Genomic DNA, 16486 nt, shown 5'->3' with positions numbered 1-16486 from the left:
TTAAGCTGTGAGAGTACTGCTCTAATACCATGCTCTGAGGCGTCTGTTTGCACAACAAACTCCTTGGAATAGTCAGGTGCCTTCAGCACAGGTGCTGCGCTCATGGCAGCCATCAGGGCATCAAAAGCGGTCTGGCAAGCCTCTGTCCAGATCACCTTCCTGGGTTGCTTCTTAGAAGTCAACTCAGTCAAGGGGGTGACAATGGTACCATATCCCTTGACAAACCTCATGTATTATCCTGTGAGAATTAAGAAGGCTCTCACTTCAGTCTGGGTCTTGGGAGGCTCCCAAGCCAGAATGGTATCAATCTTGGGCTGTAGGGGTGCCACCTGGCCACCCTCCACCTGGTGTCCCAAGTACACCACAGAATCCTGCCCTATTTGGCACTTGGTCGCCTTAATAGTGAGGCCTGCCTTCTGCAGGGCCTCTAACACTCTAGAGAGGTGTTGCAGGTGTTCCTACCACGTGGAACTAAACACAGCAATGTCATTCAGGTAGGCAGCACTGAACTCATCCAGCCCAGCCAACACCTGGTTGACTAACCTCTGAAAGGTGGCAGGGACATTCTTCATCCCAAATGGCATGACTTTAAATTTAAAGTGTCCATCTGGGGTAGAAAATGCTGACCTCTCCTTGGCCCCCTCAGTTAAGGCAATCTGCCAGTACCCAGATGTTAAGTCAAACGTACTGAGGTACTTGGCAGCTCCTAACCGGTCAACTGTCCCCAGTGTCCACATCATGTGTGCACAAGTGTGTGACTCCTGGGATCAGGGAAAACAGTGAGGCAAACTCTCCCAACACGTGGCAACAGTCACCCTGCTGCTCCTTAGTCAGGGAGAGGATCACTTCCTCCACAGACGCATCTTTTTCTCCTGCAGACAGGCAGGGAGAGGCTCACTCTCCTCCTCCACCCCATCATCTGTCGCAAAGAGCATGGACAGTTCAGTCCGCTCAAAGTGCGGCTTGAGGCAGTTGACATGCAGGACCCTTAAATGGTTCCTTGGAGACTGCAAGTCCACCAAGTAGGTGACTTCACTCTTGCACTCCACCACCTCAAATGGGCCAGTCCACTTATCCTCGAGCGTCCTAGGCTCCACTAGCACCATCACCCACACTTTCTGACCAGGTTGAAACTCGACCAGAGTGGCATTCCGGTCATACCACCGTTTCATATCCTTCTGGCTTGCTTCTAGGTTCTCCTGTGCGAGACTCCTGAACCGGGCAGTCTGGTTTCTCAAAGCCAGCATGTAGCTAAATACATACTGGGGGGGTTTACTAGGAGCTTTCTCCAAAGCCTCCTTCACCAGACAGAAGGGTCCCCTCACAGGGTGGCCATAGATGAGCTCAAAGGAACTAAAGCCAAGTCCATTTTGAGGCACGTCTCTGTAAGCGAACAGAAGGCATGGCAAGAGGACGTCCCACTTCCGCCTCAAGGGCTCTGACATGCCCTGAATCATGCCTTTCAAGATGCAGTTGAATCTCTCAACCAGACCATTACTTTGGGGGTGTTAAGGTGTGGTGAACTTGTAGATCACCCCACACACCATCCACAGAGACTTCATATACGTGGATATGAAGTTGGTACCCCTATCAGATACCACTTCCTTGGGGAACCCCATGTGGGTAAAAATGCCCATCAGTGCACAACCCACCACAGGGGAAGTGACTGACCTCAGAAGAATGGCTTCTGTGTCCCGGGTAACATGGCCCACCAAGACCGGGATTAACCTGTTGCCCAAGGCTGTCTTGGGGTCCAGAGGCCCCACAATGTCAATACCTACCCTCTCAAAGGGAGTACTAACCACAGGTAAAGGTTGGAGGGGAGCCTTACATTTTCCCCCACTCTTGCCGCTTGCCTGGCAAGTTGGGCAAGACCTACAGTATGCAGCAGAATGCTTGCTCATCTGGAGCCAAAAGAAGTGGGAGACAAGCCTCTTATAGGTCTTGTCCTGCCCTAGATGTCCTGCCAAAGGCACATCATGAGCCAACCCCAGTAGGAAGGCCCTGAAGCACTGGGGTATCACCAGCATACGAGCTGACCCAGGCTCAGAAACCTTAGGCTCACACTACATTAGGCCATCCTCCCAATGGATCAGGTGAGTACTGGGCTCCTCGCCAGCCACTTGGGCTGCAGCCTGCTGCTGCAGTCCCTCTAGAGTAGGGCAAGTTTTCTGAGCTTCACAGAATGCCTCCCTGGTAGGTCTCCCTTCCTGCTGCCACTGCGACAGCTCGGGGACCTCCCCCAGTTCAGCTAACTGTTCCCCTGTAGGTTCCGTGGTGTCACCCTCAGGCTCCGCCTCCTCCCAGACCGTAGGAACTTCTGGGGTCGCTTTCCCATGCCCCCTGCCCTTCCTCTTTTTGGCGGTCCCCTGGGCCACTGTTTCAGGCTCCAGGGGCTCTTGACCACCCTGATGGGCTGCCATTGACCGGGTGAAAATGCATACCCACCCAGGCAGACCCAACATCTCCAAGTGAGACCTGTGTTCCAACTCCTTCCAAGGGGAATCCTCCAGGTCACTGCCTAGCAAACAATCTACAGGCATGGCTGGACTCACAGCTACCTTCAAGGAACCGGAGACCCCTCCCCACCATTCAAAGGGAACCTGCGCCACTCTGCACAGGCACTCTGAGTTGTCCACTGCAACTACTTGGGGAAGTACCCAAGGATTAATCTGCTATACAGACACCAGCTGACTCCTCACTGTAGTCACACTGGCTCCTGTGTCTCTCAGAGCCTCCACCCTTTGTCCATTGATGGTCACCCACTGCCTGTACTTCTTAGTGTTCTCAGGCACGAGGGTTCTCTGGACCATCTCACTGTCCCCTAGTAAGATAAGGGACATCTCAGCAGGCTCCCACCAACCTGGAACCAACTCCTCCCCAAGCGCTACACTGGCCAAACCCTGGGACAGCGCACCAGTGGGTGCCGGTGTACTTTTGGGGCATTTGGGGTCCCCCTCACATGAATAGCACTTACGTGGGGGACCACCTGCCACTGGCTTCCCTTTGGAAATAGATGGCTTCTTCTCACTGGGAGGTTGGGAATCTTTACCCTGGGAATCAGTTTGGGGCCCTTTTGAGAACTCCCTCTGTTTACCCTTACCCCCCCCCCCCCCTTTTCTTCTGAGAGGGACCCTGCCCACCCTTAGTATTGTCTCCCCAGACCTCTTTTGGACCCTGGTGCTCTCCCAGTGGTCCGCTTCCTGCGCAAGCTTCCTGGGATCAGTCAGCTTGCTGTCAATCAGGTGGTGGTGCAGCTCTGGAAAACAAACTGTACAAGAGCTCCCAAGCAATCAGATTGTAAAGCCCCTCATACGTAGTTACCTTACTGCCCTTCACCCAACCATCCAGTGACCTGCAATAAGAATCAACATATTCCAAACATGTTTGGGATTACTTCTTCTTATAGGACCTAAACTTATCTTTGTATTGGTTAGGGGGGAGACCATGTCTTGTGAGTAGGGCATCCTTAATGATAGTGTAGGTGAGATTCTGAGCATTTCCTAAGGCTGTCCGTGTATCCCTCCCCTCTACCTCAAAGTGCTTCCACAGGCCTGCACCCCAATGAGCTTCAGGGCCCAGATTCATGTGGAGAGCAGACCTATACACCTTGAATCACAAGTATATGTCATCCTCCCTCTTGTAATCCTTCACTAGGTCTTTTGGGATGTGAACCCTTCTTTCAGGCTGCACTGTACTGTTGCTGCCACCATCTCTACTGGACTGGCTCCTTTGATCTAACTCCTTCAAGCTAAGCCCATGAGCCAGCAGTATCTTCCTTTCCTCAATGGCCATCCTTCTCTAGACTGAGCTTCTTCAGCTCCATTGGTACTCTCTTTCTTGGAATGTCATGTCAAGTATAGGAATGTCATGTGTTTTCTTGGAATGTCATGTCTTTTCTAGTAATATTTCGTTTCTTGGAATGTCGTGTCTTGGAATGTCATGTGATGTCTAGGAATGTTGTATCTTTTCTTAGAATGTCATGTCTTGTGGTTGGAATGTCATATGTTTTCTTAGAATGTCATGTCTTGTGGTTGGAATGTCATATCTTTTCTTGGAATGTCATGTCTTAGCTTGGAATGTCATGTCTTGAAATGTGTCTTTTCTCAGAATGTCATGTCTTGAAATGTGTCTTTTCTCAGAATGTCGTGTCTTGAAATGTGTCTTTTCTCAGAATGTCGTGTCTTGGAATGCCGTGTCTTGGAATGCCGTGTCTTGGAATGCCGTGTCTTGGAATGTGTCTTTTCCTGGAATGTCGTGTCTTGAAATGTCGTGTCTTGAAATGTCATGTCTTGAAATGTCATGTATTTTCTTGGAATGTCGTTTCCTTTCTTGGAATGTCATGTCTTGTCATGGAATGTCATGTGATGTCTAGGAATGTTGTGTCTTTTCTTAGAATGTCATGTCGTGTGGTTGGAATGTCGTATCTTTTCTTGGAATGTCATGTCTTGTCTTGTAATGTCATGTCTTGGAATGTCGTGTTGTGTCTTTTCTTGGAATGTCGGGTCTTGTCTTGAAATGTGTCTTTTCTTGGAATGTCATGTCTTGGAATGTCTTGTCATGTTGTGCCTTGGAATCACATGTCTTGGAATCACATGTCTTGGAATGTCGTGTCTTGGAATGTCGTGTCTTGGAATGTCGTGTCTTGGAATGTCGTGTCTTGGAATGTCGTGTCATGTATTGGAATGTCTTGTCTTGTCTTGGAATGTCGTGTCTTGGAATGTCGTGTTGCGTCTTTTCTTGGAATGTCGGGTCTTGTCTTGAAATGTGTCTTTTCTTGGAATGTCATGTCTTGGAATGTCTTGTCATGTTGTGTCTTGGAATCACATGTCTTGGAATGTCATGTCTTGGAATCACATGTCTTGGAATGTCATGTCTTGGAATCACATGTCTTGGAATGTCATGTCTTGGAATGTCATGTCTTGGAATGTCATGTCTTGGAATGTCATGTCATGTATTGGAATGACGTGTCTTGTCTTGGAATGTCGTGTCTTGTCTTGGAATGTCGTGTCTTGTCTTGGAATGTCGTGTCTTGAAATGGGTCTTTTCTTGAAATGTCATGTCTTGGAATGTCATGTCTTGGAATGTCATGTCTTGGAATCACATGTCTTGGAATCACATGTCTTGGAATCACATGTCTTGGAATCACATGTCTTGGAATCACATGTCTTGGAATGTCATGTCTTGGAATGTCATGTCTTGGAATGTCATGTCTTGGAATGTCATGTTGCATCTTTTCTTGAAATGACGTGTCTTGAAATGGGTCTTTTCTTGGAATGTCATGTCTTGGAATGTCATTGCTTGTCTTGGAATCACGTGTCTTGGAATCACGTGTCTTGGAATGTCATGTCTTGGAATGTCATGTCTTGGTATGTCATGTCTTGGTATGTCATGTTGCGTCTTTTCTTGGATTGTCGTGTCTTGGAATGTCGTGTCTTGAAATGTTCTGTCGCGTCTTGTCTTGAAATGTCGTGTCTTGTCTTGAAATGTGTCTTGAAATGTGTCTTTTCCTGGAATGTCATGTCTTGGAATATCTTGTCATGTCGTGACTTTGAATCTCGTGTCTTGGAATGTCGTGTCATGGAATGTGTCTTTTCTTGAAATGTCTTCTTGGAATGTAGTGTCACGTCGTGTCTTTTCTTGGAATCTTGTGTCTTGTCTTGGAATGTCATGTCATGTATTGGAATGTCATGTCATGTACTGGAATGTTCTGTCTTTTCTTGGAATGTCATGTATGGAATGTCATGTCATGTCTTGAAATGTCATGTCTTTTCTTGGAATGTTGTGTCTTGGACTGTCATGTGATGTCTAGGAATGTTGTGTCTTTTTTTTAGGAATGTCATGTCTTTGTTTGGACTGTCATGTCTTGGAATGTCGTGTCTTTTCTTGGAATGGCATGTCTTGGAATGCCAGGTGATGTCTAGTAATGTTGTGTCTTTTCTTGGAATTTCATGTCTTTTATTAGAATGTCATGTCTTTTCTTAGAATGTCATGTCTTGGAATGTCGTGTCTTTTCTTGGAATGTCGTGTCTTTTCTTGGAATGTCTTGTCATGTCTTGAAATGTCATGTCTTTTCTTGGAATGTCATGTGATGTCTTGGAATGTCATGTGATGTCTTGGAATGTCATGTGATGTCTTGGAATGTCATGTGATGTCTAGGAATGTCATGTGATGTCTAGGAATGTGTCTTTTCTTTGAATGTCATGTCTTTTCTTGGAATGTCGTGTCTTGGAATGTTATCTTTTCTTGGAATGTCATGTCATTTCTTTTCTTGGAATGTCATGTCTTGGAATCTTGTGTCTTTTCTTGGAATGTCGTGTCTTGTTTTGGAATGTCATTTTCTTGGAATGTCATGTCATGTCTTGGAATGTCATGTCATGTCTTGGAATGTCATGTCTTTTCTTATGTCTTTTCTTGGAATGTCATGTCTTGAGGCTATTGAGGACTCTTTGTTACAGGTACTGCAAAATGGGTCACCCAGAGCACCACCTTCCTTTCAAAGGGTGATGGATATAGCATTTTTAACTATATCAATCACTACTTGAAAGACATCATCATTTATAACAAGAATGAATACGATGAGGATGAGGCCCTAGACCACAATTGTGTCAATGTTACAGAATTATGTCCCAAACCAAGACCAGTTATCAAACGTGTTCCCATTAAAAAGGCTGATTTGACTTTGTATTACTAGCAGTAAGTGAACGGCAAAATATTTTAGTGGCCTAATACTTCAAGCGACTTGCTATATTGAAGTTCAATATCTTGTAAAAGCAGCCCTGAATTTCTAAGCAGCCTAAACAACGGCCTCTTAATGTGCACTGCCGTCTGCTATACCTGTTAAAAAGAAGTTATAGCACATCAGGTGAGGATGCTGCATGTTGATGAGGTGAAGAAATTGACCAGGTAGATAAACAGCAATATAAACACCTGTGAAAAAAACAAAAGAGATGCAGTAAGATAACTGTTTTCATCATCAACCAAAAAATAACAGGTGCCTAGTTAGAACAACTTAGTTAGTGAGGATATTTCTTACTAGTGAGGATATACTCTCAATGGTTTCATCACTTTTGCCTTTGAAAAGCATAAACCTAGAGCAATTTGAAAAAGCCAAACAAAGATGTGTTGCATGCCCATGGTCACTGCAACACAAATCCCCATATCAAGATTAATTGCCTTGTAACACCTTAGTTTCAGGGGTTTTCACCCAGACGAAAAGGTTCAAGTACCACCCATCCCTTAGCAAAGTTTGAGCACCCAATAAGTGAGAAATCCCACTACACACATTAGAAAATGGTCAGGCAAGTATCTTGGACAGAAGAGTACACCAAAGCACAAAGATTCGTCCCCAAAAAGGTACTGTAGTATTTTGACATAATTGATCAGAATGTATGTACTGAAGGATTTTAAGATCCCATTGATTGTCAGTCAACATCAAAATCGGTTCTTGATGAAAAAAGTACACTTTAAATCTGTCTACAATGGCCTGGTTGCTTGTGGAATCTCCACAATGTCTTAAAAAGCAGAAGCACCACTCAGTAGAATGGTGAAATGTAAGTTTCAAGGCAATGAATGGAAGCTAATTACTCTTCTTTCACAGATTATAAATGAGAAATGCTTCCAACACTCCAAGATTTCTACAGTGAGCATGTTTTTTATCCCTGAACTTTACAGAGCATGTTCTGTCCGATTAAGTTACTGTTCATAACCTGGTCAACTAGGTGTGATGATGCAGATGTCTGAAGTAAGCTCATCATAATCTGGCCAACCATAGGTTGACAAGCTAGTATATCCACACAGTAATGCTTCATGCAGGTGTTAGTGATGAAAATGTAGCTGCCTTGCAGGAATCAGCTAATGTAAAAATAAGTAAGAAAGGGATGGCGGCTCCACTTTTCTAGGTGCAGTGTGTGTACTGGGGTGTGTAGGGAGTACACTTTTAGTTTGAGAACTGCAAGTCTGGATGCATTTGAAAATCCACTTTGCCTTCCTTAGAAAGAGGGTGATCTTTGTAAGGTTTGACAAAAGGCACAAACAGCTGGGTAGTCTTGCCGAAAGACAGTCCACTCAACACAATGCAGGAGTGCCTGATTAACATCAAAGGTGTGTAATGCTCTTTCTGCTTGGAAATCAGGTTGTAGAAAGACTAGGACAGCTCAATAGTCTTGTTAAAGTGAAAAGGTAAGACGATTTTAGATAGGAACTTTGGATTGGTTTCAAGGACCACTCTACCCTTGTGTACCACAGAAACATCTAATTGTTTAGTTACCATAAAAGAAGCCCTTCAAAGACAGAAACTTTCTACTTTTTTAATAGAACTCTCTCCCCACGGGCAGGATATCATCAAAGGCAAAGAGAGGCATGAAGTGATGGGTCTTCAAAGATCATGAGGCCTTCTATGACTTAGATTACATTATTTTATTGTGCTGATGCAAACAGAAGTCACCATTTTCCAACTGCCTTTCCTTCCTATGTTCATTTTTTTAAATTCGAAATATATACTTTTTGGTCAGCGAAAGGCAAAAAAATAAAATAATGTTTTCACATTTTATTTGGGAAGCTCGACACCCAGTATTTAATTTACAGTGCTCATCTCTTCCACAAGCAGAAGGCATTTTGACACTTTCAAAATTTTCAATCCATTATTTGATATCAGGGGTTTCCGAAGTATTTTTTTTTTTTAGATACTGTGATCTCAAACATCTAAACAAATCTAGATTGACTTTGATGTAAATAATGATGTAAATGAAGATGACCAATAATGTCACTTGCACTTTCTGCTCTTTACCCTCATTGTCACATGATGCTCATTTTACAATAGGAGAATAATATAGGAGTAACAATTAGCAACGTAAGATTTTTCTGTCTGAGGGAGTAATTTCATCAATGTAGAAGGAAAATGTTACTAATCCAGTAGACATCTGTTCGTGACATGTAATGCTGTAGATTCACATGCTTTGCACTATCCTGCCCTCTAGTGTTGTGTCCGGAGTATTACAAGTTCTTTTTCTTTGAAGATGATGTTTTTTGAGTCACGGGATGGAGTGACTCCTCCCTCCCTGTGATACTGCATATGGGCATTGAGTCCTTTGTTAGACTGTTTTCCCGCAGGCGGATGAGAAAGAAGAATGAGAAGGAAGTATTGATAAAGATCTCCATGCAAGTGTTTCTACATATGGACAAATATATAAAAATATAAGGTAACTATAATGGCCACAGGCGTCCAGGAAGGAGGGCGGGCACATGTGAATCTACAGCACTACGTGCCACGAACAGAGTTCTGGGTAAGTAACATTTTCTGTTCGATGGCACGTGTGCTGTAGATACACATGCTTTGCATAGACTGTAAAACAATCCACTCAAAAAGCAGTGGCTATCCTGTGGGAGTTGTAGTTGTCTGGAAAAGTGTTCTTAGGACAGCTTGTCCTACACTTGCTTGCTGTCATGCCTGAACATCTACACAATAATGCTTTGCAAATGTGTGTGGTGTAGACCAAGTAACTGCTCTGCATACGCCAGCTAAAGGAATATTGCTGTAGTAGCACCTTTTTCCTAGTGGAATGTGTCCTAGGAGTTTGTGTCAATTGTTGTTTTGCCTTAGCTTAACATGTCTGTATGCATTAAACAATTCATCCAGCTATGCCATTTTTTGAAAATTGGATTGCCCTTGAATGGCAAAGCAAAAGCCACACTAAGTTTTTTTTGTTTTCCTAAACTCTTTTGTTCTGTCAATATAGTGCATGAGTGCTCTCTTTACAACTAAAGTGTGGAGTGCCCTCTCTGCTATTGAATCATGTTGTGTAAAAAAAAATACAAAAAAAAATTGCCACGTCAATGGGCTGATTGATATGAAATTTAAGAACTCACTTTTAGTATAAATGTTGGATTTGTGTGACGGACCACCTTTTCTTTGTGTATTTGGAAGAAAGGCCTTCTAGAGTTAATGCCTGGAGCTCACTGACATGTCTAAGTGATGGGACTGCAACCAGAAAGGCTACCTTCCATGGAAGGAACTGAATAGGACATGAGTTAAGTGGCTCAAATGGAGGCTCCATGAGCCTAGTGAGTACAATGTTAATATTCTCTGTGCATCTCTAAAGATGGGAGCCCCCAGCCAGCATCCACACTTGTATCCCTCTCCTGGCCCTACCATACTACTCCAGGGAAAGACTCACTCCGATTCACTCGAGACCACAAACATCAGCTTGGGATCAAAAAGCGATAACAGAGCAAAAGGCCCCTTCCAGGAGACTCCAGTGATCGCAAATTCTTGCAATCCGACTCCAACAGTAACCGCACCGTCACCTTCAAGGGACATACTCTTATCTGGCAGCCCTGGGGACAGCAACGCCACGGTGAAACTAACTCCAAGCAGAGATGCACTTAACAGAGGAAAGGCCGCAAGAAGCGTATCGCAGGGATCGGAGCAATCCCAGATGCAGCACCTAAACCAACAATACCTGGGCCTCCAAAGAAGTTACGTCTCCAGGGTCACCTGCCCTAACATTAATCTTGGCGGTTCCATCCTTAAACTTGGCCACAAAACAGAAGAACGCTGCTAAACGCAACCATCCCTGGTCTGCAGAAAGGACGGGCAACACTGGGGAACTCCGCACTGCACCTTCTGGAAGTCACGGTCAATCCACACAAGTAACTTCCCCCACACAAGTAACTTCCCCCATCCCCTCCTTGGTCCAGTCAACGATGACTCCTCCTCAGTCCCTGAGAGCATCCATTAAGCCTCCTAGCCCGACATATCATGCACTAAGTGGAAAACTTTACAATCAGCAGGACTAACAGGTGTTGGAACCAGGGAGAAGACCCCGCCCCAGGGTCCCTTCGGCATCCTCTGCAGAAATTCAAGACTTCACCAGATTCGGCCACCACCAACTCATTAATTTTTCACCCTCATTATAAATCCAAAGGATCTGGCGACATTCTGAACAGGGGGGAACATTCTTTGGCTACTCTCACATATCCCCTCCACAAGCAGCCTCAATTCAACTGAACTTCTAGCAGTTGAATTTCTCCATCCAACTAATACCACCACTCCAAAACCCATTAAAGCCACATGGAAGACAAGCCTGATTGCCCACACAATCCTAGGGGAAAGTACAACCTTCGAACGCTGGGGTATCAGTATTACCACGTACTGTGAGGTTGGCTACCCAACTCCCCTGCTATCACCGGATCCCGCTTTAGAACCAGGCCCCAGTGCCGGGAAACACGCTCCGTACTCAGGAGCGCTCGAGGCTGCTCTCCAGTAAACTCAAGTTCCTACAGGACTGCTGGAGGGGAATCTCAACCTCAAAAATCCATCACCTCAGTCAATCGCTTCTCAAACAATGAAGACTTAGGGTGGTTTTCAAAAATAATCAACAACTGCAACAGGCAAGGGTGACAAACCTTAGATAAAAAGATGCGCTTTACATCTATAAAGTACAGGAGTCTGATTTTATCCAATACATCAGCACCTTTGAAAACATATTAATGCAGGAAACCTGGCTGGAGGAACCATTTCACTTGTAGGGCTATATGTGTTTCATTACCCCAGCAATCAGGATAGCGAAGTATGGGCATCCCCAAGGTTACCTTGCCACTTATGTCTCCTTAGCACTATCGGCTAGAGTCACCCCTTTGCATTCCACCTGCTACTCCATCAATACAGTGTCAATTGGTGCTACAACAAGCGCGTCCGCAGCAGAAATTTCCTGTAAACATCTACCTTCACCCTAAAACTAAACTCAGTGAAGCCAATAATTTAGTGGCTCTCCTCGAGAACTTCATAAGCAGCGGCATCATAGCTGACGCGGCCGACATCATCGTCTCAGGGGACTTCAATCTGCACCTGCTAGGATCCACAACAGATGAAGTTACAACTGCTCTTTCAAGCGCCTGGGACCTCCCCGCACAAGGAGCTAACAAACATGGCCGTCCAACAAAGATCAGCAGGATGCTGCTCAATGGCTTAGAACTGTTACAGCAAAGAGCCCTGAATGGCAGATTTACTGAAGACTTTCCTCTGGCAGCATCATATTTTTCAACAATTGCATCCACCACAATTGACTACACATTTATTTCTCTTCCACTATTCAAGCAAGTAGCCTCTTTTCAGCTAGGCAACAGGTGCGAGAGTGATCACTGCCCACAGGAAGTATCCATCAAACTGGGGATAACCAAAATGGAGAAAACGAACATTGCACAAATCACTATTTTTACCACAAATTGCAAGAATGTCAAATGTGGGCAATCAAACATTGACCAACTCATCAAAATAGCAAAGGATCTCGCACTCGAAACAACTAACGATAGCGAAGTGCAGAAATGGGAACAACTCACAACCAGGGTCAGCGGAATGTTTGCGGTACCAATTACCAACAGACGACCACAACCTCCTGCAGCACCTGGCGTAAGCCCACAGGTCAGCACTGCGAGGTGCAAAGAGAAAAATCAACTCCAGCATAAGGCGACTCCGTGGTAGTCTGGGTAATCCAGAACTTCTGACAAACCTAAGGCACCACAAACAGGAACTGAAAAAACTAAACTTGGCAATCAATAGGAGCCGCAATGAAGACTTGTGGGCCAGGCTACATTTGGATACAAGGAGTAACAGCAGCATACGCTTCTGGCACACAATATGCAACCTCACACGCCCACACCATGGTGCCATTACATCGCATATACCAGAAGCTGTCTGGGCCAAATATCTCGGACTGCATTTCAACGGACCAATATCAGTTAGCATGGACACACAAAGCATGATCACACCAGGATGTCTTCCTCTACACAGCCCTGCACCAAAGACTAAGCATTCATTACTCACCAATTCTGTCACTATACATAACCAGCTAGCCAAGGGCCGGAGAGATTGGTGCCCCGGGACCAAATGGCCTCCCGCCCGTAGTCTTCAAGCACAATAGACCCTTCGGGAAAAGATTCTTGAACCCCTATACCTGGAAATAGGTCTGACAGGAACGATCCCACAGTCCTGGAAGGGGTCCATAATCTCCCCTATCTATAAAACAGGGGACAGGTCGCTTCCCAATAACTATAGTCTGATTGCCTTAATTGACAACGACGCAAAGTACTTTGCAGGCCTGTTACTGGATCATCTGCTGGCATGGGCTACCGAAAAGGCAATAATCCCTACAATTCAAATAGGATTCTCCAAACATACCGGCACCATCACGGCCATTGCCCTCTTAAGTGACAAAGCAAAAACACTGAAACGTCAGCTCCACCTATGCTTTGTTGACTTCAAGGCGGCATTCGACCATGTGAACGGGAACCGGTTGTGGAAGAAGCTTGCAACCTGGGGGCTTCCCCATCCACTTCTACGCCTAATAATAGCTCTCCACACAGACACATGGGTCCAGATAAAAATAGGCACTTCTCTCAAGGCGGATCTCTACAACCAAAAGCCTAAAACAGGGCTGCGTTCTGGCACCCACACTGTTCAATTTATATCTAGCAGACTTAGCGGGTGCACTCACCCTTACAAACTCGCACCCTCCAAAAATTGGGGACCTCGAGCTAACACGCCTCATGTAGGCCGACGATCTCGTACTACTTAGCCACACGGAGGTAGGCCTTCAGAGACTACTCAACGCCACTCAGCTCTACACAGGTACGAATGCCTAGACAGCAAACTTTGGCAAAACACGCACACTGTCAATTAGGTCAAAGCCATCCGAGAGAGCCTGGTTTTGGGGTGAGACGCGATTGGTCCACACAGTTAAGTACAAATATCTTGGAGTCACTGTTGACAAATCGGGGAACTTCGAGCATCAAAGGAAAAGCCTAATGGGAAAACGTCTAGCCATAGCACTTTCACTAAAAAGACTAAAAACCCTTCTGAATGGGCCCTCATACACCCCCCTCTTAAAAGTGCTAAAAGCCAAGCTCCTCCCCACTATAACATATGGGAGTGAAGCTCAAAGAGGCAGGGACTCTAATATCTTAAAATGTGCAGTGAGCAAAGCTTACCGGACGATCTTTAACATCCCCAGATTCACCTCCCCTGCCCAACTGAGATTGTAGTTTGGTCTGCTGAACCAATCCCTGGCTTGACCTGTCACCTACATAAACTTTTGGAGCAAAGCCCACGGTGCCTCCCCAGGCACTCTCAACTATCATTTGTGGCAAGAGCTTGAACGTAAGAACACCTCCCCATTCAGAATTCCCTTAGATGACTCTCTTAAAAAGACCGGACTAACGGACTTGTGGAGGACCTCAATCCAACACAATGCTTTTAAGAAAGCAGCTAGGAAATCACTTAGGCTCCAGTCACTACTGGAGGACAAAGCAGCCTTCTCGCGGAGGTCTCACGCCTGGATGACCCTGCACACCTACACATCTTCAACACCACAGCCATACTTAGGCCAGGGCTCTTGAAACGAACAAAGGCCGACTTCTTAAAATACCGACTTGGTCTCCTACCACTTGCCTTATATGCACCCACCTGGTTGAGGGACGTAACCAACTCTATGTGCCGCCAGTGCGGTGAGGACACGGAAGATCGCCTCCACGTCCTTTGTTCTTGCAATCATCTCGCACTAGAACGTAAAGCCCTACTGAAGTGCAAATTTTATGAAAAAAGCATTCGGACACGGAGACAAGCAGTAATGGCATGCTTTGCACCTGGTGACCTACAGTAGAATTGTGCCTTGGTAAAGTTTCTACTGCAGGTGTTACAAAAGCAGGAGTTAAACCAGCAGCACTGCCCCCCCTGTCGATCTAAAGGAGGAGGACAGGCTTAATGCCTGACAATGGACTACAATGGCATTAAGCGCTGCTCTACTCGCACTGGAGCAATGCAAACATTTTAAATAGCAACACCTAACCATCATTTAAAGCGAGCTCCTATGGAGCCGAACTGAAAAGACTGAACAATGATTTTTCTTTTTTACCTTTTTATATAGTGCTTATCTATTTTTATTTTTTGTGTTATGGTTTTAAGTAACTAAACAATAAAATCTCTTCTTCTTCTGGAGCTCACTGACATGTCTAAGGGATGGGACTGCAACCAGAAAGGCTACCTTCCATGAAAGGAACTCAATAGAAGTGGCTCAAATGGAGGCTCCATGAGCCTAGTGAGTACAATGTTAATATTCCATGATGGAGCAGGTGGAAGCCTAGGTTTTAAGTCCTTCCATTAAAGTTTTAATAACTGGGATCCTGAACAATGAAATATGTTCGCTAGTTTGTAAGTATGCAGATATAGCTGCAAGTTGTAATGTGATTGAAGTGAGTCAAGTTGGCTTGCTGCAAATAAAGCAAGTAGCAATTAATTTCTTGGAAAGATGCTTTAATTGTATTAAATGCGTTTGGACTGGCAGTAGCAAACTAAACACTTCCATTTTGCTGCATAACAGGCTCTAGTTGTTGGTATGTGTGTCTCCTTCAAAGTTTCCATATATTCAGTAGGTAAATTAAGATAACCAAATTCTATTACCTCAGGAGCCATATCGGTAGACTGAGCGATTTGGGGTCTGGATGCCTGATCTGTCTGTTCTGTGTGAGAAGATCCGGCCTGTTGGTTCACTTCTCCTGAGGAACTTGTGAGAGGTCCCTAATTGTTGTGAACCAAGGTTGACATGATCATGTGGGCTCTACCATGATCATAGTTAGTAATGTCTGTTTGAGCTTGCAAAATTAAAATTGAATGAGTGGGAGAGGTAGATCATTGCCCTTGGGGAGAGGGTACCTGGACGCAAAGTTTGGGCATTTTTTTTGAAGATTTTCCCACTTTTGGAAGTATTTTTGGAGGACTTGTGGGTGGAGTTCCTATTCGTGAACTTGTTTTTGCAACCTGCTGAGCAGGTCCACAAAGTCGTTGTCTGTCCCTGGGAGATACTCTGCCAGTAGGTGAATGTGGTGGTAATGAGCCCATTTCCATATTGTTTGTGCCAGTTGTGATAACTGGAACAATCGTGTCCCACCTGTTTTTGTGGATAATACATCGCTGTCATATTGTCCGTTTGGAAAAGGACCACTTGTGTGCGAGGTGAGGTTGGAAAGCTTTGATGACTAGAAATACTGCTTGAAGCTCCAGATAGATGGAACGATGTGTGTGATTCCAAAGATCCAGCACTGTGAAGTTTTGAAGATGTGCTCCCCAACCTGTCAAGGATGCATTCATGGTCAGAATGAATTGAAGCACAGGATCTCGAAGAGGCCAGACTTTTAAGAGGTTGATGAAGTTCCACCATTGCAGAGAGCAGTAAGTTCGGCAGTCTAGCAACACTAGATCCTGAAGACAATCCTGTGACAGAGACCACTGATGAGACAAACATTGCTGCAGCTGACGCATGTGAAGTCTGGCCTGAGGAAAAATGGCAATGCAAGATGCCATCATCCTGAAGAGCCACATGACAGTTTTGACTGTGGGAGTGTGATTTTTTTGAAACTGAGGAAGCAGATGCTGGACGTTTTGTATCCGAGCTGCACTGTGATATGCTAACCCTAAGTGATTGTTGTGAATGGA

General features: G+C 45.1%; 1 protein-coding gene across 1 annotated transcript in view; it reads right to left on the bottom strand.

The window, feature by feature from the left end:
* GSAP (gamma-secretase activating protein) overlaps positions 1 to 16486 on the bottom strand; it is a 646974-nt gene that overhangs the window by 277920 nt on the left and 352568 nt on the right. The window contains exon 15 of the mRNA XM_069229679.1: positions 6838 to 6930. Coding sequence (XP_069085780.1) covers positions 6838 to 6930 — 93 coding nt within the window. The remainder of the gene's footprint in view (positions 1 to 6837; positions 6931 to 16486) is intronic.

The sequence above is a fragment of the Pleurodeles waltl genome, chromosome 4_1 (genome assembly GCF_031143425.1).
Source record: "Pleurodeles waltl isolate 20211129_DDA chromosome 4_1, aPleWal1.hap1.20221129, whole genome shotgun sequence".
NCBI lineage: Eukaryota > Metazoa > Chordata > Amphibia > Caudata > Salamandridae > Pleurodeles > Pleurodeles waltl.
The sequence above is the reverse complement of the archived record's forward strand: the minus strand, read 5'-3'. Positions and strand labels throughout refer to the sequence as shown.